At 37.9% G+C, this 27772-nt stretch overlaps 1 protein-coding gene across 3 annotated transcripts; it reads left to right on the top strand.

Annotated features, from left to right (window-relative positions):
• The first annotated feature begins 1666 nt into the window (after positions 1–1666).
• Positions 1667–27772, top strand: LOC107559364 (tyrosine-protein kinase JAK1-like). 3 transcript variants are annotated; one of them, XR_001605612.1, is made up of 25 exons: positions 1667–1734; positions 2017–2202; positions 2275–2398; positions 3015–3147; positions 3242–3393; positions 6879–7218; positions 8122–8310; positions 8403–8560; positions 9232–9346; positions 9491–9686; positions 10370–10473; positions 12753–12893; positions 12973–13060; positions 13170–13297; positions 14828–14963; positions 16076–16227; positions 16372–16513; positions 20055–20146; positions 20838–21021; positions 21173–21297; positions 21527–21699; positions 22953–23070; positions 23172–23282; positions 23384–23544; positions 27175–27249. XR_001605612.1 is itself a non-coding variant. In XM_016243148.1 (24 exons), exons 2-24 carry the CDS (start codon positions 2079–2081, stop codon positions 27382–27384), a joined length of 3435 nt encoding a protein of 1144 aa, XP_016098634.1. In that variant the 5' UTR covers positions 1667–1734; positions 2017–2078; the 3' UTR covers positions 27385–27772. The 3 variants fall into 3 exon arrangements, 2 of the variants coding, with proteins under 2 accessions (XP_016098634.1, XP_016098636.1); XM_016243148.1 differs by lacking the exon at positions 23384–23544 and having other exon boundaries at positions 27175–27772; XM_016243150.1 differs by lacking the exon at positions 27175–27249 and having other exon boundaries at positions 23384–24028.

The following is a 27772-nucleotide window of genomic DNA, read 5'->3' as shown; positions in this document are numbered from 1 at the left end:
TATATAGACAGACATATTAAAAAACAAAAAACTACAAAAAATTACAAACGCGCACACACACACACACAAGACTAAAACTTAACCTAAATTTAGAATGAAAAAAGAAAATATAAAAATGTATATACACAAATATATAAAAAAATGTATATAAATATATAGATTTTTTTATATTTCTGATTCAAAATATTAATAAAAACCATAATAGTATCTCTAAATAGTACACTAAAATAACAATGATTCTTATAACTTATAACTAATCATATTAATTGAATAAAAAGTAAATAAATAAATACAACATATAAAAACACAAGACATAAAATAGAATAAATATCTATAGATATAAATACGAATTAAAATATGGTCCTTAAAACATTTTTTCCTTTCTTTTCTTTTTAAGATAAAGGTGACCTGGACATGTTTTTAATCTTTTTAGATTTTACTGTAAAAAGGGAAAGCTTATATCCAAAAATGTAAATTCTGTCATCATTACCCACCATCCACTTGTTCCAAACCTTTATGAGTTTCTTTCTTCTGTTGAACCAAAAAGAAGACATTTTAAAGAATGTTGGTAACCAAACAGTACTTCCATACTATGGAAGTCAATGGCTACCGTCAAATATTTGGTTACCAACATTCTTCTAAATACCTTCTTTTGTGTTCAACAGAAGAAAGAAACTCATACAGGTTTTGGAACAACTTGAGGGTGAGTAAATAATGATAGAATATTCATTTTCAGGTGAACTGTCCCTTTAAGCACATATGCTACATCACCAACCTTGTCAAATTGTTTAGCATAAAAAAGGTCAAGACAAAACTGAAGCGGGGCATACCGTATATTCTGTACTCACCACAGATTTTCGTGCAAGCACAACGGGCAGCCCATACGCGGACACCACAATTCCAGTGGTTAAGAAGTATGCAAGCTCCCTGCATGCATTGCTTGACTCAGTGTCGTCCGCATGCCTCCTGGCTATAAAATTTGGGATAGGTGACAGGATGTAGAAGATCAGGACAAACATTGGCCAGTACACTCTGTAAGGAAAGAAGCACATAGAGGTTATCTTCAATTAGTAACGTATTACAATGTCCCACTATGCATTAACTAATAATTTGTTACACTCACACTATTTATTAATCTTTGTTAACGCTGTACTGTTTTGATTTTGATTGTTTTATTGGTAGATCATGTTAGCTCGGGCCTGTTAAATACCATTAACAGATCAAACGTGATTTTAGAAAACGTTGAAATTAACATAAGATTAATAAATACTTTATACGTATTTTTCATTGTTAGCTCCTGTCTGCACGTCTATCTAATAATACTGAATATTAATATAGTTAATCTTAAAATACCCTAAGTAATAAAACGCATACATATTTAATCGAATATACTGTGTAAGTTTGTATTGGAAAACAACAACAACAGCTACAACAAAATGAAAAAAATCCCAAAATAGAAAATGCCATATTGTGGACATTTGAACATGCTTTCATTATTTAGTAAGACTTTAGTAAGACAGCCCGAAAAACCTGCATAGACTGTATGTATATGAGCCGAATCATGATCAGTTTACAGTGACAGAAATTCTATTGAAGTAAGGGTTAAATGAGGGTGACGTCAGGCGAGAGAAACGCCAAGCAGCCAATCAGATTCAGCGTTTTGGTTACGTAATTTATCAGAATCTCATTATCGGTTTCCTCGGAAGCGAATCTCATGCAGATGATCTTTCGACGGTGAAGTAAAATTCGTTTACACGATTTATATATATTTTATAAGTTTATTCGATGTAGCCGTTAGAATCCAGACACACTAATGACAGTCAGAAATAGGAGAGAATTGTGTTAGTCGTGAATTGAGCTCTTCAGCAAACTTTCAGTTTCTGTTAAAACAACTGTTAACTGTTACCTGTAAAAACCCCAGGCGTTTGTAAAGAACATTCTTTACTGTATTTCGAAGTGGGAAATGTTGTTCTGTACCATATGTATGCTGACCGAATTTTATTTGACTATACATAGGACAAAGTTGGAATGGAATATCGCCGTGACCTCATTAATAAAGTGTTAAAAAAGAAGAAGTCATGGCCTCAGTGATATTCCAGGGGCTCGAGATCCATTTTTACCTGCCAGAGACCCACCAGATCATTCATCTCTCAGGAAGTTTCACAGCAGAGGAGCTGTGTGTTGAAGCTGCCAAGAAGTTGGGTAAGTTTTTCAACTATTCCACAAAATAAAGATTGTAACCATCACAGACTCAATCATGTCTCAATACTTCAGGTATATCTCCACTGTGTAGCAGTTTGTTCGCCCTTTATGATGAATTTAGCAAGATCTGGTATCCACCCAATCACTCATTCACTATTGATGAGACTACAAGACTGAAGCTTTACTATCGGATGAGGTATTTCTCTTTTCTCTTTTAGTTTTTCTTCCTAGATATTTTAAAGGGGTCATATGATGCGATTTCAATTGTTCCTTTCTCTTTGGAGTGTTACAAGCTCTTGGTGCATAAAGAAGATCTGTAAAGTTGCAAAGACTAAAGTCTCAAATCCAAAGAGATATTCTTTATCAAAGTTAAGAGTCAGCCACGCCCCCCTAAAACTGCTCGTCCTAACACGCCCCCACATATCTACCTCACGATGTGGGAAGATTTGCATAACGCCGCCCAAATGTTCACGCAAAGAAAGAAGGCGTAACTTTTATTCTCGCTGTAGTATTGTTGCCGCCGCCGCCGCCGCCATGTCGTGAAGGCACTGTGTGATTCGTTGTGAAATCGAAACTACTTTGTTTGGTCTTCCAAAAGAGGACGATATCCGCTTCGTCATGCCTGGAGCTGATCCGTGCTGGTTGCTGAGGAAATACAACAACTTTGCGCTGTAGATCACCGGATCAGCTTTCACCGTGGATGAAGCGAGTCCAGCCCGGGGTCGTCACGCTCCTTCGTCATTTTTAGCAACATCATATGACCCCTTTAAAAGATGTTACATATTTATGTTATAATCTCATTCGTGGGGCAGATTCTATTTCACAAACTGGCATGGGAGCAGTAGGAAATCTCTTCCAGTGTTCAGACACACTCTCAAGCGAGAAACGGGGTCTGCGGGCACAGCTCTTCTGGATGTAGCTTCACTAACGTACCTCTACGCACAGGTACGGTGACAAAAACATTGCCCTGCTTTTAAAGGACATGCTGTTCAAGAAAGTTGTGGCTGCTGATTTTGATGTGCGTTTTTGTGTTTTGCAGAGTCAGTGTGACTTTCAGAGCAGTCTGGCACTGCTGCGTAGTGCATGTGATGAGAATGACATCCAGCAGATAGAAAATGAGTGTTTGGGTATGGCGGTGATGGCCATCTCCCATGATGCCATTGAAAAAAAACGTCCTCTCTGTGAATTTGAGTAAGAGCATTTTTTATTTTATTTACATTGTATTTTATGGCACTTTTTTAGTTTTTACTGACTGAGACTCATATCGAATTTTGAATACGCTATATATATTATTTATACACTACTGTTCAAAGGTTTAGGGTCAGTAACAGTTTAGAATTTTCTTTAACGAAATGCTTTTAAGTGACAGGAAAGTCATTTACAGGTGCATCTCAATAAATTAGAATGTCGTGGAAAAGTTCATTTATTTCAGTAAATGAACTCAAATTGTGAAACTCATGTATTAAATAAATTCAGTACACACAGACTGAAGTAGTTTAAGTCTTTGGTTCTTTTAATTGTGATGATTTTGGCTCACATTTAACAAAAACCCAATCTCAACAAATTAGAATATGGTGACATGCCAATCAGCTAATCAACTCAAAACACCTGCAAAGGTTTCCTGAGCCTTCAAAATGGTCTCTCAGTTTGGTTCACTAGGCTACACAATCATGGGGAAGACTGCTGATCTGACAGTTGTCCAGAAGACAATCATTGACACCCTTCACAAGGAGGGTAAGCCACAAACATTCATTGCCAAAGAAGCTGGCTGTTCACAGAGTGCTGTATCCAAGCATGTTAACAGAAAGTTGAGTGGAAGGAAAAAGTGTGGAAGAAAAAGATGCACAACCAACCGAGAAAACCGCAGCCTTATGAGGATTGTCAAGCAAAATCAATTCAAGAATTTGAGTGAACTTCACAAGGAATGGACTGAGGCTGGGGTCAAGGCATCAAGAGCCACCACACACAGACGTGTCAAGGAATTTGGCTACAGTTGTCGTATTCCTCTTGTTAAGCCACTCCTGAACCACAAACAACGTCAGAGGCGTCTTACCTGGGCTAAGGAAAAGAAGAACTGGACTGTTGCCCAGTAGTCCAAAGTCCTCTTTTCAGATGAGAGCAAGTTTTGTATTTCATTTGGAAACCAAGGTCCTAGAGTCTGGAGGAAGGGTGAAGAAGCTCATAGCCCAAGTTGCTTGAAGTCCAGTGTTAAGTTTCCACAGTCTGTGATGATTTGGGGTGCAATGTCATCTGCTGGTGTTGGTCCATTGTGTTTTTTGAAAACCAACGTCACTGCACCCGTTTACCAAGAAATTTTGGAGCACTTCATGCTTCCTTCTGCTGACCAGCTTTTTGAAGATGCTGATTTCATTTTCCAGCAGGATTTGGCACCTGCCCACACTGCCAAAAGCACCAAAAGTTGGTTAAATGACCATGGTGTAGGTGTGCTTGACTGGCCAGCAAACTCACCAGACCTGAACCCCATAGAGAATCTATGGGGTATTGTCAAGAGGAAAATGAGAAACAAGAGACCAAAAAATGCAGATGAGCTGAAGGCCACTGTCAAAGAAACCTGGGCTTCCATACCACCTCAGCAGTGCCACAAACTGATCACCTCCATGCCACGCCGAATTGAGGCAGTAATTAAAGCAAAAGGAGCCCCTACCAAGTATTGAGTACATGTACAGTAAATGAACATACTTTCCAGAAGGCCAACAATTCACTAAAAATGTTTTTTTATTGGTCTTATGAAGTATTCTAATTTGTTGAGATAGTGAATTGGTGGGTTTTTGTTAAATGTGAGCCAAAATCATCACAATTAAAAGAACCAAAGACTTAATCTACTTCAGTCTGTGTGCATTGAATTTATTTAATACACGAGTTTCACAATTTGAGTTGAATTACTGAAATAAATGAACTTTCCATGACATTCTAATTTATTGAGATGCACCTGTATAATGTTAACAAAGGTTTCTTTTTCAAATAAATGCTGTTTTTGAAGTTTCTATTCATCAAATAATCCTGAAAAAAATATGTATCATGGTTTCCACATAAATATTAAGCAAAAAATATTTAATGTATTTATTTTTATGTCATTTTAGTTTTGAATCTCAGACTGCTGCCAATAGAGAACAACCACACACACACACACACACACACACACACACACACACACACACACACACACACACACACACACACACACACACACACACACACACACACACTCACTCACTCACTCACTCACTCACACATTGGTATGTGCTTACCCTAACCCTACACCTAAACCTACCCATCACAGAAAAACGTTCTGCATTTAGATTAGATTTTCAAAACAAAACAAAACAAATTATATTAAAGGAGACATTTTATGCCCCTTTTTACAATATGTAATATAAGTCTCTGGTGTCCCCAGAATGTGTTAAATACACAGCTCAAAATACTCCACAGATCATTTATTATATCATTTTGAAAATGCCTATTTTGAGTGGAAGCAGAAACACACTGTTTTTCGGGCCTGTCTCTTTAAATGCAAATGAGCTGCTGCTCCCCACCCCCTTTTCCAGAATAGAGCTGAGCCATTACAGCTCAGACCTGCTAAAAAACATCTGTTTTGGTTCTGATTATCATGTTCATCACGCTGAAATCATGCGTTTTAAACCATATGAGTTTAAACTGCTTATATACGGTTTTCTGAGTGCGCACATCCAAAGCACACGGACAGAGAGCGGCTGTCACAGCATGTGAGTACTAAACTAAGTTCTCATTCACACACAAGTTTACACTAAAAACACACGAGTTACAAAAACAGTGGGTTATGTCTGTGAAGGTAAACAGCTGGGAAATAAATGCATGTTTATTTTAGATCTGTGTGGCAGCAGCAATATACAGTAAATAAATCAATAAATTCAATTCAATTCAATTCAAGTTTATTTGTATAGAGCTTTTTACAATGCAAATCATTTTACAGCAAAAATCCTCTGCTCTGTTGTCTCCTCTGAGGCTGGGACTCTAAATAGTGTTTTGTGCTGGTCTGTGCAGCCAAAGACAGAACAGTTAGCATGTTTTGCTCAAACTTTCGCCATGGCATTAGAACTAATACACCATTGTCGCTTGCGAAATCAAAATGACAGCACCATGGGTGTAAACTTACAGATTAAGGGGCGGTAATATTGTAATGAGATCCCTTTGCCACGTCACCAAGGGAGCGAAATCTGACGCACTCGTTTTCTCAGACGCGTGCAGAAAAAGTCTTACCAAAACAAAGTTACTGGGTTAATCTTTTTCACGTTTCCTTGGTTGGTAGATGCACTGGGGACCTGATTATAGCACTTAAAACCTGGAAAAGTCCGATTTTCATGATATGTCACCGTTAACAGCCCTTATTGTGATATACATGACTATATAGACTCATTAAAGTCCATGTAGTATTTGGTCAGTATTGTTGTAAATGTGTATCCTAATGATAGAATGATTTTGATTTCTGATCACGTTTTACATAATTCATTATTGGTGCCTTGTCACTGAGATGGAGTTTACAGTAAGGTTGAATTTTTGCCTTCAGTCAACTCAGATTTCACCCCAGTGTGATCTGAATAACAAATCCACCAATATTGAGTAATTATATAACTATTAATGTCCCTGTAATTTTCACTGTTTCACTTTATCTTCGTCAGGTACAAGAATTACATCCCCAAGGTCCTGTACAAGTCCATACGTCACAGGAACGTTCTCACACGTCTGCGCATCTCCAACGTCTTTAAAGTGTTCCTTGAGGAATTCACCAAGAACACTGTGCAAGGCAACGAGATCAAAACCCATGACCTGAAGGTCAAATATATGTCCACTTTAGAAACTCTAACGAAACACTTTGGCCAGGAGATGTTTGAACCCTCCTCCCTCATCATACATGAGAATGAGCAAACGATCACAGACTCCTGCAGTGCAGCTGGTGTTCATTACAAGATCCTGGTGTCTGGCACCTCTGGCATTCATTGGTGTAAAGTCCCCTCGGAGGTGAGAAGGCTGCAGTGCAAATAATATCCATAGTACAAACAGTGTGGGATGAGTTACACTGCCGTTCAAAAGTTTGGGGTCAGTAAGATCTTTTACTGTTTTTTAAAGAAATCTCTTATGTTCACCAAGGCTGCATTTATTTGATCAAAAACACAGTAAAAACAGTAAAATCGTGTTCAAGATTTATATATAAATAATAGAAGACAGACGACAGACACAGTGGGTGTGGCGTCAGGCCTCGGAGAGGCTTTTATTTAACAGAAAATAAACAAAATGTCCAAAACGGGGAATAAAATGTCCAAAGGGGAAGAGGTGTTCAAAATAAACAGGGTATCTGGTGTGCTCGTTGTGCCGGGGTATTGTGAAGGAGGGGTCCAGGTAGGGGGCAGAGTCTGGCGGCTGCACATGCTCCCCTCTCTGGTCCGGGTCACGAGGGGTGGCGGCTTCGTCACAGCGGCTCATCTTCCCTGGCCCACGGCGCTTGGGGGGGATATAACGGCCCGGCCTCCAGACCCGTCGACCACATCACGTGTGCGGTTCCATTCCGGACAGCAGGTCCGACAGCTCGCGTCTCTGGCGGTGTGGGAATCCCTCTTCGCTCCCCTCCTGAACCCACGAGGACACCAGCGTGCATGCACAGGGGGACGAGACCGGTCTCTCGAGGAGAGGCGCGCTCAGCTTTTAACAGCGGTGGTGATGAGGCTCCATTCGCTTCAGGTGTATAAAATTGTATAAAATTATTAAAAACAAACAAACAAACTTGACCCCAAACTTCTGAATGGTAATGTACAAGTTTCACACATCAGTTTAGAGTTTTTGTTGTTGTTTTTGTTTTTTGCTTCCAATATTTCTATTGGTTTCTAATCTACAGTTTTTTTAAATGTCATGTATTTATTTTTTAAGGCCAGTTCAGATCCGTGGACCAATCAGGAGAGCCGAAAATCAAAGAGAGACAGTAAGAAACAGAGTAAAGCAGTAGCATATGATGCAGGAGAGGACAGATGGGCACTCTTTTCAGACTTTAATGGGATAACGCATCTTCTCATCAAATACTCCATGGTTACTATCCACAAACAGGACAACAAAAACATGGTGAGGCTCACTGAGATTTGTGATCGATTTTGGTTCATTCATGGAAAATCAGAACTTCATAAACCCTGTTTTATTTTTGTGATCTTCTTCAGGAGCTGAAGCTGGCATCCCATGAGGAGGCACTGTCCTTTGCCAGTCTTGTTGATGGATACTTTAGGCTCACAGTAGATGCGCATCATTTCCTCTGCAGGGATGTGGCTCCCGTCTCATTGGAAAATAATCTACGAGAGGGCTGCCATGGTCCAATCAGGTAAGTACATGCACTCATCATGCTTAAATGAGTAGTTCATCTTGAAATGAAAATGAGCTCATATCGAATTTTGAATACGCTATATATATTATTTATACACTACTGTTCAAAGGTTTAGGGTCAGTAAAAGTTTAGAATTTTCTTTAACGAAATGCTTTAGTGACAGGCAAGTCATTTATAATGTTAACAAAGGTTTCTATTTCAAATAAATGCTGTTTTTGAACTTTCTATTCATCAAATAATCCTGAAAAAAATATGTATCATGGTTTCCACAAAAATATTAAGCAGCACAACTGTTTTGAACATTGATAATAATCAGAAATGTTTATTGAGCAACAAATTTAGCTTTACATCACGGGAATAATTTACTTTTAAAAAATATAAAAATAGAAAACAATTATTTTAAACTGTAATAATATTTCACAATATTACTGTATTTACTGTGTAAATGCAGCCTTGGTGAGCATAAAATACGTCTTTCAAAAACTCTTCAGTGGTGTAATATTTCAACTTTAATTCATCTCTTAATTCATCTGTAACATTCTATAGCCCTAATTCATTTGTTCAGCATGTTTTTCAGCATCTAAAACTATCTAATATACAATCATCAAATGACGGAGAAGAATGTCTTTGGACAGCTGATGTAACTGTATTTCTTTTGTACCCCTCAGTACTGAATATGCCACCCATAAACTCAAGCAGGAAGGTTACGAGGAGGGCATGTACCTGCTGCGCTGGAGCTCTCATGACTTTGATCGTGTTCTCCTGACTGTCATATGCAATGAGGTACATGCTTTATTACTGTATATGCTGCTGATGGACAGAGAGCTTGGTAAAAGTTCTGTATGTCAAAAGGAACAGACGGTTTATGAAAATATGTTTGCATAATTAAGATATAGCTAAATATATAACTAAATCTTTTTATTCTAGAGGGATTGTCATGGCAGCATCAGCAAAACCTTCAAGAATTTCCAGATTGAGGCGAGTGCACAGGGCTTCCTCTTGACTGGGACAGATATTGTGAAGCCCACTCTGAGAGAGCTGACGGACCACCTGTGTGGCCAGTGTCTCACAACAGACCACATCACATTAAGACTTGAGCGTGGCTGTCCACCCCAACCCAAAGGTACTGGAGCTTCCCACCCATAGTGGTATTTCAAATATAGATAGCTAGCGGTTTGTAAACTGTGCCTTCTTAATGAAATAATCGAATTCTAGTTTCAAACTGTACTAGATTTTTATATTTATTCTAAAAAGCATGCAGTGGCATGATTGCGTACAGTATGTAGGGATCAACAGGAAAAACTGAATCCTGTAGAAAACACTAGTATAGTCTAACTAATTGTGGCCTAATGGTTAGAGCGTTGGACTCGTAACCCAAAGGTTGTGGGTTCGAGTCTCGTACCGGCAGGGATTGTCGGTGGGGGGAGTGAATGTACAGCGCTCTCTCTCACCTTCAATACCACGACTGAGGTGCCCTTGAGCAAGGCACCGAACCCCCAACTGCCCCCGGGCGCCGCAGCAAAAAATGGCTGCCCACTGCTCCGGGTGTGTGTGTGTGTTCACGGTGTGTGTGTGCACTTTGGATGGGTTAAATGCAGAGCACTAATTCCAAGTATGGGTCACCATACTTGGCCACATGTCACGTCACTTTCACGTTTTCACTTTCACTAATTGGCATGCAAAGTTATTATAGTTAAGATGTTTTATTTGTAATTTCCATTGTATGTTAGATTATTATGTACTAAATTCATCCTTGTCTTAAAAGATGGCAGAAACATGAATAATCTTCCATTCACTGCTTCACAGAGCAATCCAACCTTGTCATGATTACCAGGAAAGATTCAGCATCGCCACCCTCTCTCTCCAATAATCTCGTCTTCCCTAGGATCTTCAGAAATGACATTACCCAGGTTGGACATCTAAAAACTGTTTGCTTATATGCATGATGTGAATAAAGTCAAATCTGTTTAATAGAATACAAGCAAAAATAGAAAAGCTATTTCCTGGTGATCCAACCTAAAAGTCATTGGTTTCTAGCTGGTGTAAGATGGTTATTAGCTGATCAAACAGCCATTATGTTGTATGATGTCTTGTATCCCAAAAAATAACTATCAGCAACAGAACATTGACCAGGTCTAACCAGCTACTGTTTTCAAATATTTTTTTAATAATATTTTTTTATGGAAGTTGATATTACGATTCGAGAAAATTGCAAGAAAAAAGGTCAGAATTGTGAGCCATAAACTCAGAATATAATCACAGTCCTGAGAAAAAAAAAGTTTGAATTGTGATATAAAAACACAATTTGGAGAAAATTATTCGGTGGCAAACTGTGTGACGTGAGCACAGAATTCAGAGAATTCAATTGTGAAATGTAATCTTGAAATTGCGAGGAAAAAAGTTGCAGTTCTTTTTTTTTTTTCAGAATTGCGATTATATTCGACATTTATATCTCACGATTCTAACTTTCAAGAAAAAATTGACCAAAAAAAAAAAAGGTCTGAAACGTGGGATATAAACAAGTCAGTTCAGATCCGTGGACCAGACCAACAAAAAAAGTCAGAACACCTTTATAACAAGATAGAGTTCCTTAAAAATAATTCACTGTTTTCAATGAAAATGTTTTAGGCGTAAATCTAGCCGATTTTAATGAGATTAATGTTAAATTAATGTAAAATGTATTCTTCAAAACAAGATATTATAGGGATAGTTCACCCAAAAATGAAAATTACCCCATAATTTACTCACCCTCAATCCATCCTAGGTGTATATGACTTTTTATTAAAAAATATCCTGGCTCTTCCAAGCTTTATAATGGCAGGGAATGGTGGTTGAGATTTTGAAGCAAAATAAAGTGCATCCATTCATCATAAAAAGTGCTCCACACGGCGTTCCAGCGGATGAAGTAGGCATAGCATAAGTTCCGGTGAGAAGTGATGAACGCGGAAACTCAGAGGAGAGAGCAAAACAAAACACCGGTCACGAATTAGAAGTACAACACGGGGATTTGTAAAGAAAAATGTTCGAGGATTTTGATATAAGCCAAGAGGAGACTGGTTTTCCTTTGCTGTAAACAAAACTTGGTTCTCGTGGGACTACCATATTCTCACCGGAGCTTACACTACACCTTCGTCCTATGTCATCTTCTGGAACGCCACTCTCTCGTGACTTATGACCGTTAGCTTTTTATGATGGATGGATGCACTTTATTTTGCTTCAAAATAGGAATAGTGATTCTGTCTTAGCTTACACTACACCTTCGTCCTATGTCATCTTCTGGAACGCCACTCTCTCGTGAACGCACTTATGACCGTTAGCTTTTTATGATGGATGGATGCACTTTATTTTGCTTCAAAATAGGAATAGCGATTCTGTCTTTAATGATTCTAATGGATTAACAAGTTTCAAAATCAATGTTCTAAAGCAGCGGTTCTTAATACTGTTCCACACGTCCCCCTGCTCTGCATCTCTCTCTCTCTCAGCTCCAAAAATGAACTGTTACAATTATACACTTATTTTCACATAGCTATGAGAAGCGTTAAACATGGACACGCGTACAGTTGCCGTACTGTATTAAAGCTTTAATTAGGATAAAACCTTATATTAAAAGCTAACATGAGCAGTAGCATTTACAAATAACAGCATATCTAAAAGTATGAGACAACAACAAACAAAAAACATAGGCCTACCATTAAAAGCCGTGCTTGCACGAGTTCTGCACGATCCTCTTCAATAATATCATCTGCTTTTCAATCGGGCTCAAACTGATAAGCGATATTAACCACGCCTTGTTTACAATTCAACCGGAGCACATGCTGCTGAGGTGAAGGGCGGGACGTTTTGACGCGCACTAGAGGTGGTTTAGCCAATCACAACACACTGGACTAGCTAACCAATCAAAGCCCATAGCCTATTTCTGAGGGCGGGGGTTCATAAAAGTAGGAAATGATCAGCGTGTTTCTCAGAGAAGGGACAGAGCGGTGTGCAATAAAAGTAAATTATGTGAAAAATAATGTGTTTTTTAAAACACGAAGCATTAACACGTTAGACTGCACCCCGTAAACACAGTCAAGCTTAGAAAAAAAACACTGAACCACCCCTTTAAGTTGGATATTCGTGCATGGACATAAAATTGATCTGGAGCCTAAAAATGGAAAGCAATGTTTTGAAACTGTTATTTATAAAACAGGAGAAACACCTGGGCCAAGGCACCCGCACAAACATCTATGCTGGCAAGCTGAAGTTGGGAAATGAGGATGATGACGGTTTGTCAGGCCATGAGGTTGTGGATGTGGTTCTGAAGATGCTGGCAGCAGGAAATTACATTTCCGTAAGTGACAACCCATCTTATGACACATAAATAACTCTACTGGTAATTGCTTTCACAAATACTGCTCTACTGTTCTTAGGCCTTCCTGGACACAGTCAGTGTAATGCAGCAGATATCACATAAACACATGGTTCTGATGTATGGCATATGTATGCACAGCATGGACGGTAAGTGTACCCACTCCACCAGATAAAAATGCAACAGTACTTAAAAGTAAAGGAATAGTTGACCTGTGACTGCAGATGATCTCATGTCTCATTGCTGTTGTTCTGTCAGTCATTATGGTGGAGGAGTTTGTTCAGCATGGCCCTCTGGATCTGTTCATGAGAAATCATCGCTCTGAACTCACACCCTCCTGGAAGTTCCAAGTTGCGGAGCAGCTTTCCAGTGTCCTCAGTTATTTGGTACAATATTTAAGTTTGAACTTGACTTTGTTTCACCCTTGTTTACATTTTGTGAAATATTTAAGACTTATAGGTCAGTGATTTTATGACTTTAAAATAGGGCTGAACGATTTTGGAAAATAATCTAATTGCGATTTTTTTTACCAATATTCCGATTGCGATTTAATATGCAATTATTTATGTTCTGTATTATTCAACAAAGACAAGCTATAAATCATTGTAAAGTATGCTCAACACACTATTAGATAGATTAAACATAAATGTTCTTTTCTCTAGGCCAGGCCTATATGTTATGATGAAATTAGGTGATGCATGACTTGATATGAATGACATTTTTATTTAACAATTGCCGCGTCCAGTGTAGAGCTGTTGCGGCGCAACGCGACAACTGTAGCGTCCGGTATAGACACAGTGAGTGAAGCCGAGAGCGAGATATGCCTCGTCATATTTTCTGCATTTAGCTTTTGAATGACCAGCACCTGCCTGGGACAGTGCGACTTCATCTATGGCTTTTCTCTTCCCTTTCACAAACCGATCCATCTCCCATTCTAAGTTACGTCCTTTGGCTGTTTACTGTTTTATTTATTTTCTTTTTCTGCTGATGGCCCGTGCTCGACTTCACGCAGCGCTGCTTAGACCGATCGATGGGTGTGTGTCATCAAAGTAGTGCGAGAGCTATAAGAGAGCGCAGACGTCTCCTTGTGCTTTCTCTCGCATTAAATACTATTTAAGGTGCAAACATCTTAAATAGTCATAGAACATAGAATTTTAAGAACACATTTTAGGTCTGAATCAGTGTTATTTTAGTATTATTTAATAATAATATTGTAGTATTTATTCATATTTTGAATTAGCTTTTATTTGTATATTTTCAGTTCTTTGTTGTATTTTTTGTGTGATTTTTGTCATTTGTATTAGTTTTTTATGAATATTTCTGTTTAACTTTAATTAATTTTTGTATTTATAACATTTTCCCCCCAATTTTAGTTTAACATTTAAGGTGTACAAATATTTTTGCATCTTAAATATTTTAAAAAGTGTCAAACATATTTTTCAGGTAAAGTTTTAGTGACCGTTTTAATAACAATTTTATTTATTATTATCAGTTTCTTTTCATAACAAAGAAACAATAATGCAAGGTTATGCCAAACTGAATTTTAGCCTTTTAAAGACACTGGACGGTTACACAACCCTATATATTTTACTTAAAGGTCAGCAAAAAGTTTTAAATCAGAAGCCTGTTCATCATAGAAAAAGTGTATTCAAATCATTGTATAAATTGCATTTTAATGTATTTTTCAATTACTGAATAATAGATTCAGACAAAAAAAAAGATGTTTACTGTAGTTATTAATGTTATTCATATATCACAACAATAACATGTGACATTATCCATTTTCCAGGGGATAATTGTTATATCCTGCTTTACTCATCAAGATCTTAAAGAAAAGAAGAAAATACATGATTCAGAACTCTCTAATGGGATGTTTGAGACAGAAAAATAGGACTCTGTCTTATTTTCTCTTTCAGGAGGATAAGAAGCTTGTCCATGGGTATGTCTGTGCTAAAAATGTCCTGTTGAAGCTGGATGGTCTGAAAGGACAAGGTGGTCCTTTCATTAAACTGAGTGATCCTGGACTGTCAATCGCTGTGCTCAGCCAAGCGGGTAACACACGCTCATACACATTCATCCAGAGCCTCTGAAAACCCTTACACCATTCAAGTGTGCAATGACGATTTAATAATATCTATTTAACATTTAATTGAATATCATAACAAATTAATAGTAAAATTATTTAACTCTCATAATGCATTGAAAATCTGTATGCTATTGTCGCATTTGGACCTGAAGAATGGAGATTTTATAAAAGTTGAAGTATGAAAAAACTATGACTAATACTATAAACTATAGTGAAATTAAAACTATTCAATATTCATGAGAAATTGTATGAAATTCATAAGAACATCTGATAATTCTGATCTGGTAATTACCAGTATTACTATTAACCCTAATAAGAATGAATGTAATTTGAATAAATTTCTTTGAATTTATAACTCATGATTGCTCTAAAACATTTATGAAACGTACATATTTATTTCTAAGAAAACAACATCAAAACAACGAATAGTACTCTAAAATGTTTTCAAACACAAATTCATTTGAAATAAATTTCATTTTTTTTAAAAAGTGAGCAATTTTTCATGCTGCAATGGTTTGTCAATAGCCGTACATATTCATATTAATCAACAAAGTTTAGTCCCAAAAGTGTGTGAGACATGGGGAAAAGGTTCAATATATTTTATTTAAAGTTTTTTGACACTAATATAACTTCATAGATAATTTTACAGAAAGTATTTTAGACACCTAGTGGTACTCCATACATATGTGTAACATTTTATCTAAATGATTATATCTCAACAAAGTTTAGTCCCAAAAGTGTGTGAGACATGGGGAAAAGGTTAAATATATTTTATTTAAAGTTTTTTGACACTAATATAACTTCATAGATAATTTTACAGAAAGTATTTTAGACACCTAGTGGTACTCCATACATATGTGTAACATTTTATCTAAATGATTATATCTCTTAAAAAATCTTTTTAAAAAATCTGGAAAAAATGTTTTATTTTTTTATTTATTTATCTCTTTCAGATCAAAACAGACCCAAATGCATTATAAGGGTTAAATAATAATCAGTATAATGGATTTTGACTTTATTACATGACATTTTTAATCCATTTTCCATTACTAACACTCCTGATTGTTCGTGTGCTCAGAGTGTATTGACAGGATCCCCTGGATCGCCCCGGAGTGTGTTAAAAACCCCAAAGCACTGAGCATTGCAGCAGACAAGTGGGGATTTGGGACCACGCTATGGGAGATCTGCTACAATGGCGAGGTGCCACTGCGTGAAAAGAAACTCTTAGAGGTGCTTGACTATTCTTAGATGACTCTTCTGATCCATCTCTAACTTTATACTTGACCAAAGCAGCAGTTGTTTTTTTATTGGAATTATTGTCATTTGTTTCTGACTATTAGAGTTGTAATCTTACATCTGTGTGTGCATAAACAGAAAGAGCGATTCTACGAGGTGTGCGGTACTCTGGTCACTCCCAGCATCAGTAAACTGGCTGATCTGATCTCACAGTGCATGAACTATGACCCAATGAAGAGACCGTTCTTCAGAGCCATAGTGAGAGAGCTGGACGAGAAGGGTATCTATCACGTAATATCATACTATCATTAACACTAATAGTCTTTACCTCTTCTTTATGCATAGTTTTATTTTATGCAGTTTTATATTCATTTTAATTGAAAGTAAAACTTTTTGTCATCAAGGATGTCAAAAAACATCTCGGGTTACGTATGTAACCCTGGTTCACTGGGAGGGGGAACGAGACACTTTGTCCTCTAGTGGACATTATGGGGAATGCCTCAGCGATGTCTGAAGCCTTGATTCAAACGCAACAATGAAGTTGGCCGACGACAGTCTGTGACATCACTAAAAGTGTGACCACTGGTATAAAAGGGCATCTGTAGTACAGGTCATCCAATTTTTTTGTCTGAAGGAGACTTGAGCAGGAAAGCCCAAAGCATGGCACCAGGACGCAGTGTCTCGTTCCCCTTCTCAGGGAACCATGGTTACATACTAACCCGAGATGTTCCCCTTCTTATGGGAACTCGTGCTGCATCCTCTAATGGACACTAAGGGGAACAGAATACCCACTGAGCCATGCTGAGGGAATGACTGCCTAATAGATCTATACAAGGAGTAAAATTTCCCGTCCGGGATCTGTCACAGAACTGTTATGGTGCTTTTCCACTGCATGGTACGGGACGGTACGGCACGGCTCGCTTTTGGGGGGTTTTCTACTACCTGGTATCTGGTACTTTTGTCAGTACCACCTCAGCTAGGGTTGGGTATCGTAAGAAATTTTCTGGTTCCGATTCCGGTTCCAGTTTTGCCTAACGATTCCCAGTTCTGATTTCGGTTCCATTTAAATGAACTATTATTATTTTTTCACTATTTTACCTTCATTGCATGTAGTGTTGCTGAAAGGTAGTAAGTAATGTTGAGTAATGTTAGTCCATCAATCACATGTGCTTCAAAGTTGATGTTTATTACACTATCAATAACATTTTGCTTTTCAAGCAGGAATAAGCTGGTTGGCCAAATAGTCCCTTGAGGGCTAAGACACTTGTTCCTTTCCCTAAATTAATTAAATATTAACTGTTATACTTATAACCATGTATACACACACTCCATAAAGCCCCTATTTTACAAATAATAATGTAGTCAGGAGATGGTGTGATGCAATGAGTGGTTTCCACATTTTTAAATATTTAAAATGCATGAAAATAAATATTTTCCATCACTTTATCACTCTTGAAATGACCTGTACAATAAATAATCTAACCCTCATACTTGCATAACAATAGCAGTCTATTTATTTAGTGGTCCAAGTTGGAAGTCAGTATGTATATTAATGACAATATGGGACAAATTTAATGTAATTTAGTTGCGGCAGGAGCTGCGCACTGCCTGTACATGTACAGTGCAACCATGTGCACAGTTATCAAAGATGCGAGTGCGCGTACAGTCGTGGAAAACGATGTGTTCGGCAGTTAAAGACGCGATGTGGCACGTCTGTAGAGTGCGCGTCATGGGAAATTATGTGTTCAGTAATTAAAGAGGCAGGGCGGTGTTTCTGTTATTTGGTTTGTGACATCCTTTATGGGGAACGCCAGCGCTTGGTCACGCATTGCACAGAACCGTTTTCGGAACCGAAACTTTAAAAAAAAATGGAACCGGCTTTGGGTTCCCAACCCTAACCTCGGCTGAGGTTCCAAGTGAGCCGTACTGTTACCAAAATGTGACGTGTAAACCCTGCTGAACACTGATTGGCCGGAGAGAATTGTCACTACATGCGTCATTGGACTTGCGACACGTGACACTAGACCCGCTAGATTAAATCACCACAGCCAGTGAGGGTTGTGAACGAACACAACAGTTTCGAAGGAGTGCACCTTTTTTTAAACAACAAAATAATGGCTGTTTCGTGGGCTGTTGAGGAAGTACAGACGTTACTCTCGTTGATAGTCGAGGAGCGGATCCAGCGAGAGCTTGAAGCGATGACGTGAAGTGATGACGAATGAAAAAGTTTTTCAGTAGGTCGCTCAGCACGGCAGTAGAGGTGGCGCAACTATAATGACATATCTATAATCCCACCCACTCTAAAGCGGTACTAAACTGCAGTGGAAACGCAAACCGAGCCGAGCTGTACCATGCAGTGGAAAAGTGCCATTAGTGATGCTATCCCCTCACAGCCAGAAACCTAACCTCCAACCCTATGCAAGGAAAGTCCTGGTGTTCAGTCCTTCCTCCCTTCCTTACCGGGGTGGGCGCCAGTGCCCGTACCAAGGGCAGAGCTTAAGACCTGGTTTCAATTTTATGCAAACCTTATCTTACAAAACAATAACAAAACCATATCTTAAAATGGATTACACCTCAACACACACATACACATTGTGGAGCTTTACCGAACCATCAGAATGTCAGGGTGCATACAAACATATGCATGTCTGTCAAAACATCATTAATTCAGTTTTCAAGGCCAATGTGAATGTGTGTCACAACCTGCCATTAAAATACGATGTGGTACGCAGAGGTTTAGACAGCAGAGTGGTTGTCTTTTCATAGTCAAATATTTCTCCCACTGAAAGATGGCCCATGAGCGTCTCTTCAACGGGAGGCATCGACACATACCCATGCTCGCTCGAAGATTAAAAAGAAATGGGAGACTCAGTGGAACTGAGCGGTTATGACCAGACAGAAATTGCTCATCCAGTCAACCACAAGCGATTTGGCGCTTCCATGGAAGGTCTAATCTTGCCGTAGTGCGAACCATAACCTCCAGTAGTTCATCATATGCAGGGCAGTAGGACTCCATTACTTCCTCGTGCTCCACAGTTCCCTCCCACTCTTTCTGGCTGGAAGCCAAAAAAGTACTGTATGCTGGATCAGATGACGTGAGAGACAGTACATCTATATCCAGCAGCTCGCTCGAGGCTGCAGGGGAATTAGAAAAGAACATACTTTTATTAAATTCCTTTGCCAGCTCCACTTGCAATCCCCATGATCTGAGTCTCTGCTGAGCCTCGGCTGCAGCAATTCCCGAACTGCAGGGCGCAGACACCTGTCCTAATTCCCTCAAGAAAAGGGACAGATGTGAATGATGAAAAAGCTTCGCAATCTTCACAATATGACCCCTCAAGGTCAGAGGCATGATCCTCACTGAGACAGAAAATGCACATTTCCTGAAATGCTTGCTAGGGGGATCCATTATCACCTTGACACGCTTACAGACAAACAGCTCCTGAAGACAAAAAACGCTGATGACCGGTACTACAGGCGCCCTTTTATACCAGTGGTCGCGCTGGTAGTAATGTCACAGACTGTCATCGGCCAACTTCTTTGTCCTGTTTGAATCACGGCTTCAGACACTGGTCACGCTGAGGCATTCCCCATAGTGTCCACTAGAGGACGCAGTGCGAGTTCCCATTCGAAGGGGAAAATATTTTGATTAAAAAAATATCATGACAGTTAAGCACATTTACAACCCTCATTTAAAAATCTCATTCTTATTACTCTTAATTAAAAAAAAGTATTATTTAAATTATAAAATACAATCTGAAGTATACTTCATGGTAGTATTTGTATACATTACTGAATTTACTGTATTTTTTTATCTACAGACCTTCACCTTACAGAGTCAATTCCTCCACAGGAGACTGATCCTACAGATTTCAAGAGCAGGTTTCTCAAGAAAATACGAAAACTTGGAGAGGTACTGGACTTTTCGAGGTTTATGTCAAATACTGTTACTTTTTCCTTCAAGTCAAATAAAGGAGCATGTGCATGATTCCTACTGGAACCTAGATTTTAGTTCCCAATCAGTGTTGTTCTAGTATTATTTATATAATATTATAGTATGTATTCATATTTAGAATGAGTTTTTATTTTAAGCTATTTGAAGTTTTTATTTTAGTTTTAGTATTTTCTTTAATGTTCATTTGTATTAGTTTTTTTTTTTATAGATATTTCCATTTATCTTTAATCTAATACATTTTTATATTTATTTTAGTTTAAATTAAGTAATTTTAGTACTTTAAGTTATTTTATTTCACTTATTTGCTAAGGCATTAATTTTTGGTTCGTTTAAGATTTATTTAAATTAACGAAAAAATGTTTTATTGATTTTTATTTGAGTTTTATTTAACGATAACAACACTACTGATTACCAGTAACCCCAGTATAACTTATTTAAAGAAATTGTATATTATAGATTTTATACAAATTTCAATAGGAATATTCCTTTAGAATGAGTGATTATGGAAATCTGGACCAAGTTAAACCAATCTCACTCTCGATTCATTCACATTGAGATCCCCACATTCCCTCTCATCCCACCTAAATGGCATAATCCCTTGTCCTTGATTCATTACCTATTCGTATTGTTCTTTATCAATCTTGTCCAGGGTAACTTTGGGATGGTGGAACTGTGTCTGTACGATCCTAAGGGAGATCAGACAGGTGAGCTGGTGGCCGTCAAATCTCTGAAAACAGAAAATGAGAGCAGCAACCTGAGGAGAGAGATCAGCACCATCAGAAACCTTTACCATGAAAACATTGTCAAATACAAAGGCATCTGCAATGATGAAGGCAAGTCATGACACACACAAAGCCCTGTTTACACACAGTATTCACATTGGTTTCTAATCTCTATGACTATATACCTTAGTTACAAACAAATATATACCCCATTTATATATACTTACTGTATTATTGCTTGGGGTGAATGTGTGTCACTTAGGAGGAGCGAACATCAAACTTATTATGGAGTATTTGCCTGCTGGCAGTCTTAAAGAATACCTGCCCCGTAACAAATCCAACATCGATCAGAAGAGACTGCTGCTTTATGCTCTTCAGATATGTCAGGTAATATAGCCAATACAACAGATGGCTATAGATATAGATAGCTTTTCCCATGAGCTATGTTTTCACACTAAAGCTTTCACATGCCACTTTTTGATATTTTGTATCCAATGCAATTACATACAGATATTTTGATTTGTGACTTAAGTGTCTAAATACTTTCTAGGCAGCACAACAGTAGTGATCACTATGAATAACTGCCATTTTTTTATATAAATATTGTGTTTGTCAGGGTATGGAGTACCTGGGATCTCAGAACTACATCCACAGGGATCTGGCAGCAAGAAACATCTTAGTGGAGAATGAATCACTTGTGAAGATCGGGGACTTTGGTCTGACTAAGAGCATCAAAGATGATAAGGAATATTACAAAGTGACTGAAGAACAGGACAGTCCTGTGTACTGGTAAAGCAGCACTCATTCCTGCTTATATATCTTTGATTATTTTAATCACTATTTAAATCACTGTTTGAGTGTGTTGCTTTTAGATATGTTGAATATTTCTGTAAAAGACAAATGATTTGTACATCTGAAAAGCTATTACCGTCTCCCTTTTAATTCAAACACCTACCATGATGACCTTGAAAATGCAACAAATTATGTTTTATGAATATTGTCGGCGTTGGTTGCAGCAGAAAGGAAACCGGATCCATGTGCAGCAGTCTTTATTCAGAACCTAACATAAAACTCCAGAACAGGGACAAAACCAATTTAACACAACGTACAACTGACAATAAACTGAAAGAACCACAGGGCTTAAATAGACAGGACAAACAAAGGGAGAACCTAACTAAAACACACCTGAACTGAGGAACCTAATCAAATCAGTAGCCATAGAAACAAACAGGGAGAGAACGGAGGAGAACTGAACTAAGATTAACAAAGATTAACAAAGAACCTCAAACCTGAACAGAACAGAGAAACAGAATAAAAACAAACTAAACCAGAACTAACAAACCAAAACCGTGACAAATATAGTACTTTTTAAAATAAAATTTATAAAGCATATATATATAGTATTTATTAATGTATTTATAAAGAACATTTCTACACTTTGGGGTCAGTAAGATACATTTTGAAGGTAATATTTTTATTCAGCAAGGATGTATTAAATTGATTATAAGTGACACTAAAGACATTTATAATTTTACAAAAGATTTCTATAAATGCAGTTAAAATAAATTATAAAATAAATGCAGTTCATTTGATCTTTCTATTCATCAGGAAATCTTTAAAAAATGTATCATGGTTTTCCACAGAAATATTAAGCAGTGTTTTCAAAATTGGTAATAAATGCTTCTTGGGCATCAAATCAGCATGTTAGAATGATTTCTGAAGGATCATGTGACATTGAAGACTGGAGACTGAAAAATCTGATTTGCATCACGGGAATAAATTACATTTTTAAATAGAGGGAAATAGAAAACTGTTATTTTAAACTCTTACTGACCACAAACTTTTCAATTGTTACATTTATCTTTATTTTAGTTTTTGTTGTTGTTGTTATACTGCAGACACTACCTTTCACTAATTGTTTTTTAAAAAGCATGTGTTCAGCATGTGTTTTTATGTTTGTATGTCCATAGTTGCACTGTATATTTGCATAGACGTCCACTGAAGGTCCTGCTAAACATGGGTCATGTCTTCTGTCTGTGTAGGTATGCTCCAGAATGTCTGATTAATCGGAAGTTCTATAAGGCATCTGATGTTTGGTCATTTGGAGTCACTCTTTATGAAATCATGTCCTACTGTGACCGTGAGAACAGCCCTCCACAGGTGAGCATTACAAAGCTCATACTAACTTATTTGAATACATCAGGTATTACAATCACAGTGACTCATTTGCAAATTCCTGTTCTTATTTGTTTCTCTGGTAGGTATTCCTGAAGTCGATTGGCCGGTCTCATGGGCAGATGACCATGGCCAGGCTGGTAGATGCTCTTGAGAAAGGCTGGAGGATGCCGCGTCCAGATTCATGCCCTGAAATGGTGAGATATTTGACCTCTGAGAAACAGCCTCCCTGATATCATTATTATATCATATTATATTATGGGCAGTTTCTTCAAAAGATGTGTGTCTGTGGCTGCAGGTGTACACTCAGATACGCAGGTGCTGGAGTCACGCCCCAGAAAACAGAGTGGACTTCAATAGCCTAATCCAAGAGTTTGAGTTTTTCCTCACTAGAGAAAACATCTAACTTCCATTCATCAGATCAGATCCACCTACAGAATTCAGATGCATTTTGTATTTGTGTGTATCGGTCTCATTATACTAAGAAAAATTATGCACATTACTTTCGCTTCAAATCTTTGCCAGTTAATCATCTACCTCCAAAAACACTTAACACGCCGCTTAGCACTCAACAAGTATCAAGTATTAAAAAGGTTCATTTTAAAAAGCTGAAGCCACATCAAATGTACGGCCAGATTTACTAACAGCTTACACCAGTGCAAACCCTCTTCAGGCATTAAAAAACTACTGTCATGAAAAGGCATGGGCACAGTCATTAGGCTTGTTCGAGATGCATCGGCACTGCACAGAACGACCGCGAGTGTGATTAGCGAGCAGACTACTCTTAAGCTTTTAAATCACTCTCACCGTAAGTTGATGTCACACGCCAATCGGTCTGCGCAGCGCTGATGCATATAAAACAAGCCTATTTTTACGGCTGACCTTATTGCATATGCTTTTGTAGGAGTTTCCCTTTTAAATGCAAAATTTATGGTAGAAGAGTATTTAAATGAATCACGCAATGTGATTTACTAAGGTTTGAGCTAGTCAGTTTACTGTGGTATTTGTGGCATTATCTAAAGCCCAAAAAAGCGTGTCTTAACCCATTTTGCGCTTGACATGACACGATAGTTGCTAATTTGCTCTGCTCTTGGTAGATTGCATTGGTCATTATGGAAATGATCTGGTTGTGTCTGTGTTCTTTAATTTTCTCATTGTCAGTAGATCACGCACAGAACTTTACATTCCTATTGGCGCTTTTATGGGATTGCGGTTTCATGCTAATTTGCCTTGATTAGTAAATCTGGCCCATAATGTATAAAAATACATGAATTGTTTTAATGAAAGAAAAAACGCAGACGTGCCTTAATATCACAGGAGACATATTTGTTAGGAGTGTAATGGTACATGTATTCGTCCCGAACGGTAACGGTACTGATGTCACGGTTCGGTTCATGCAGTCAGACGACAAATACAGTCAGTCATAGGCCCTGTAACAAATCCCACCCTAAACCCTCGCAGTCTTCCTCTGAGTCCACACTTTCATGACGTAATGCCGCTTTGACTGTCGGGTAGAAGTCTGCTGCTGAGCTCGCCTCAGTGTGGGCTCGGCAGCAGTGGGCATCGAGGGCACATAGCATCCCTTCTGAAAGCTAAAATGACGAACGGGACACCCTACAGTCTTGTGGACTTAACGGATATGACTTAACGCAAGAGCTCGAAGAACTGCCTGCTTTTTAAAAAAAAATTTATCAGCAGTGTGGGAAAGTTTCGGTTGACCAGGCATCGAGGGCACATAGCATCCCTTCTGAAAGCTAAAATGACGAACGGGACACCCTACAGTCTTGTGGACTTAACGGATATGACTTAACGCAAGAGCTCGAAGAAAAAAAAATTTATCAGCAGTGTGGGAAAGTTTCGGTTGACCGGAAATACAGGATAATCGGAACTGTGTTTTTTTTCTTACCAGGCAGATCAAGCTCACTGTACGCTATGCTCAAAATATAGAAAGACAAATATGTGGGGATTTATATGAATGTATCTCTGAGAGGACCTAACCGTCTTCAGAAATGTTTCGATGGCGTTTTCTTTTCCTCTTACCTCCATATAATACATATTAAAGTAGTGTTTATAAGTGCAGGTAACTGAGGAAACTCTATATCGCTGCTGTTCCATAGGCGCCACCTGCTGTCAGAGAATAAATTAGCATTTTCATTCAGTCCGTCTGCAGTTGTTTTGTGCAGGTGTCTTGTGTAGCATAATTTCACAAATCTAAAGTCAGACCATTCTGTTTTTGCTTGAAATGATATAATCTAATTCAAATCAAAAACAACTGCTCATGCTACATGTGTGTGTAGCACTACTGTGTTCAAAATAAATGAAAAAATTAATTTCCTGTTGATCGAACCGTGACTCAGAATCTGAGGTACGTACCGAACCGTGACTTCTGTGTACCGTTACACCCCTAATATTTGTTGTATTTTACTGGACAATCTATAGCTGCTTTTCCACTGTTGGGCTGAACGGTTCTAAGAACGGTAAGAAACCAATTATGTTTCCACCTCAGCTCTGTTCGGCACGGCGTGATTAAGAACCGTTCTCGTCCCGAAACCGTGCAGACAGAATGCGTGTAGTGATGTCGCCACTCAGGATTGGTCAGTTGTTTGTTGTCTAGCTACTAGTTTCTCTCTATAGCTGGCCAAGCGTGCTATTTGAGTGAAGCAAACAGAAATATCTGGTCATCCTTCATAATGCAGAATCTAATTACATCTCATATATATATACCGTATGTAAACACTTGCATTACCAAGGCAACGACTGACACATTTGTATTACGAGCTCTGTTATCAGCCCCACAGTGGAAAACGAAACCATGTGCAATGGAGTGGTTAAGCGATGAGGACAGTTCAGCCTGATGGTGGTAGACCTCTTGTCAATTTCTAATTTATTTAAATCAAAATGATTTAATGATTGTTTAATATGTCAATTATGAAATAAAAAGTCAAAATTATTTCTTTCAACTTTTTTGATAATTATGACTACTAATGACTATCTAAGCATGTTTACAAGAGTCCGTACAAATGGGAATAGAATAATACAGGATATTACAAGTGCCCCTTTATGTCAGGAATGTAAACAATATTTAATTTAAACTACATTTTTTTTATTACTTTTTGAGTAATTACTGAGCTTGTAAGTAATGAGTGGAAATGTGTAACAACAACTCACATGTTGCACTGTGCTTGAATAAGATGATCTGTCTTATTGAAATTTGATTTGACTGGACCACACATCTCTCTGTATAGTTGATGAATTCATCTGAAGCTAAAATGAGGAATATCAGTGAATTTTGGCAGATCATCTCCACATCAGATTATATTTGAGAACATACATCTTGAAGAGATCAACTCGTGTCATGCAGAATTTTTTTTAAGTAAATGATTTGCCTGTAGCAAAGATGGCAAATAAAGCTCTAACATTAGATTTGCTGATACTCTGTTGATGTATTCCACACTATCACTAAAAGTACTGTCTAAAAGATCAGATCACTTACATTCGCTTCCTATCAGAAGTTCTGTATTAGTGGTGGCAATTTTCATCCATATGCTGAGATACTTCTCAAAGGCAATTCTAAACACTTGTCTTGTAAAGAAGAGGAGCTGGTTTGTTTATAAAGCCTATATTTTTATGGTGAAGCAAACAGAAATATCTGGTCATCCTTCATAATGCAGAATCTAATTACATCTCATATATATATACCGTATGTAAACACTTGCATTACCAAGGCAACGACTGACACATTTGTATTACGAGCTCTGTTATCAGCCCCACAGTGGAAAACGAAACCATGTGCAATGGAGTGGTTAAGCGATGAGGACAGTTCAGCCTGATGGTGGAAAAGCACCTTATTACAGACAGACATAGATAGATAGATAGATAGATAGACAGACAGATAAAAAGAGATCTATTAAAATGCATGGTGGATAAATATTGTCATGATTGTACTTTCATTTTATTATTTTTTTAAATCGTCGTACTGGGTGTTATATTCAGTTGATTGTATTGTAACATTTTTCTTTAATATACTATATCATAAAAAAACAGTTTTGACTTGTTTATACGATCATGTGATATCTTAATTTGTCCTAGAAGTCATACAGTAGGTCAAAGAAAGGGAGTGAGTCCATTCCACCAGTTCGTCCATTTCTCGCTCCCAGTGTTCCTGCTCATCTGGACACAGAGCAGGACCAGGAATCTGGGGGGTCAGCAGTTCTAGTGGGACACATAGCAGAAGGTGAGGTGGGATCTGGGTGTGTGTTTGGTTCTTTTAAAGTGGACTCAAGTGTGAAAACACCCTGAAAGAGAACACAGACTGATTTACAGGAGGAATCACCTGGAGATCTGCACTGCATGTAGAGTTTTCTCATGCGTTCCATCCGGGTGTGCTTTGTTTTTTTTCTTTGGAAGCTTCTGAACAGGGCTGCACATAATGACCATAAAACTTAGAATAACAATGTTTAGAGTATTTTACTGTTCTGGTGTTTATAAGGGTGTTCCAATATCAAGTAGTATATATGTAAAGGTTTATAAATTATATCCACTGAATAAGATCATAGATTGATTATAGGAAGTGAAAAAATGAAAAGTTTAAAAGTCTATGGAGTGCAATTCTTTAACAGATACTACACTAATACTTTCTACTCTACTTTTTAATAACAAAATGAGCTAAACTAGTCCTTGCATGGAA

This window comes from Sinocyclocheilus grahami, unplaced genomic scaffold (assembly GCF_001515645.1).
Source record: "Sinocyclocheilus grahami isolate Dianchi unplaced genomic scaffold, SAMN03320097.WGS_v1.1 scaffold682.1, whole genome shotgun sequence".
Taxonomy (NCBI): domain Eukaryota; kingdom Metazoa; phylum Chordata; class Actinopteri; order Cypriniformes; family Cyprinidae; genus Sinocyclocheilus; species Sinocyclocheilus grahami.
Note: the sequence above shows the minus strand (reverse complement) of the source record. Positions and strands in the feature narration are given on the sequence as shown.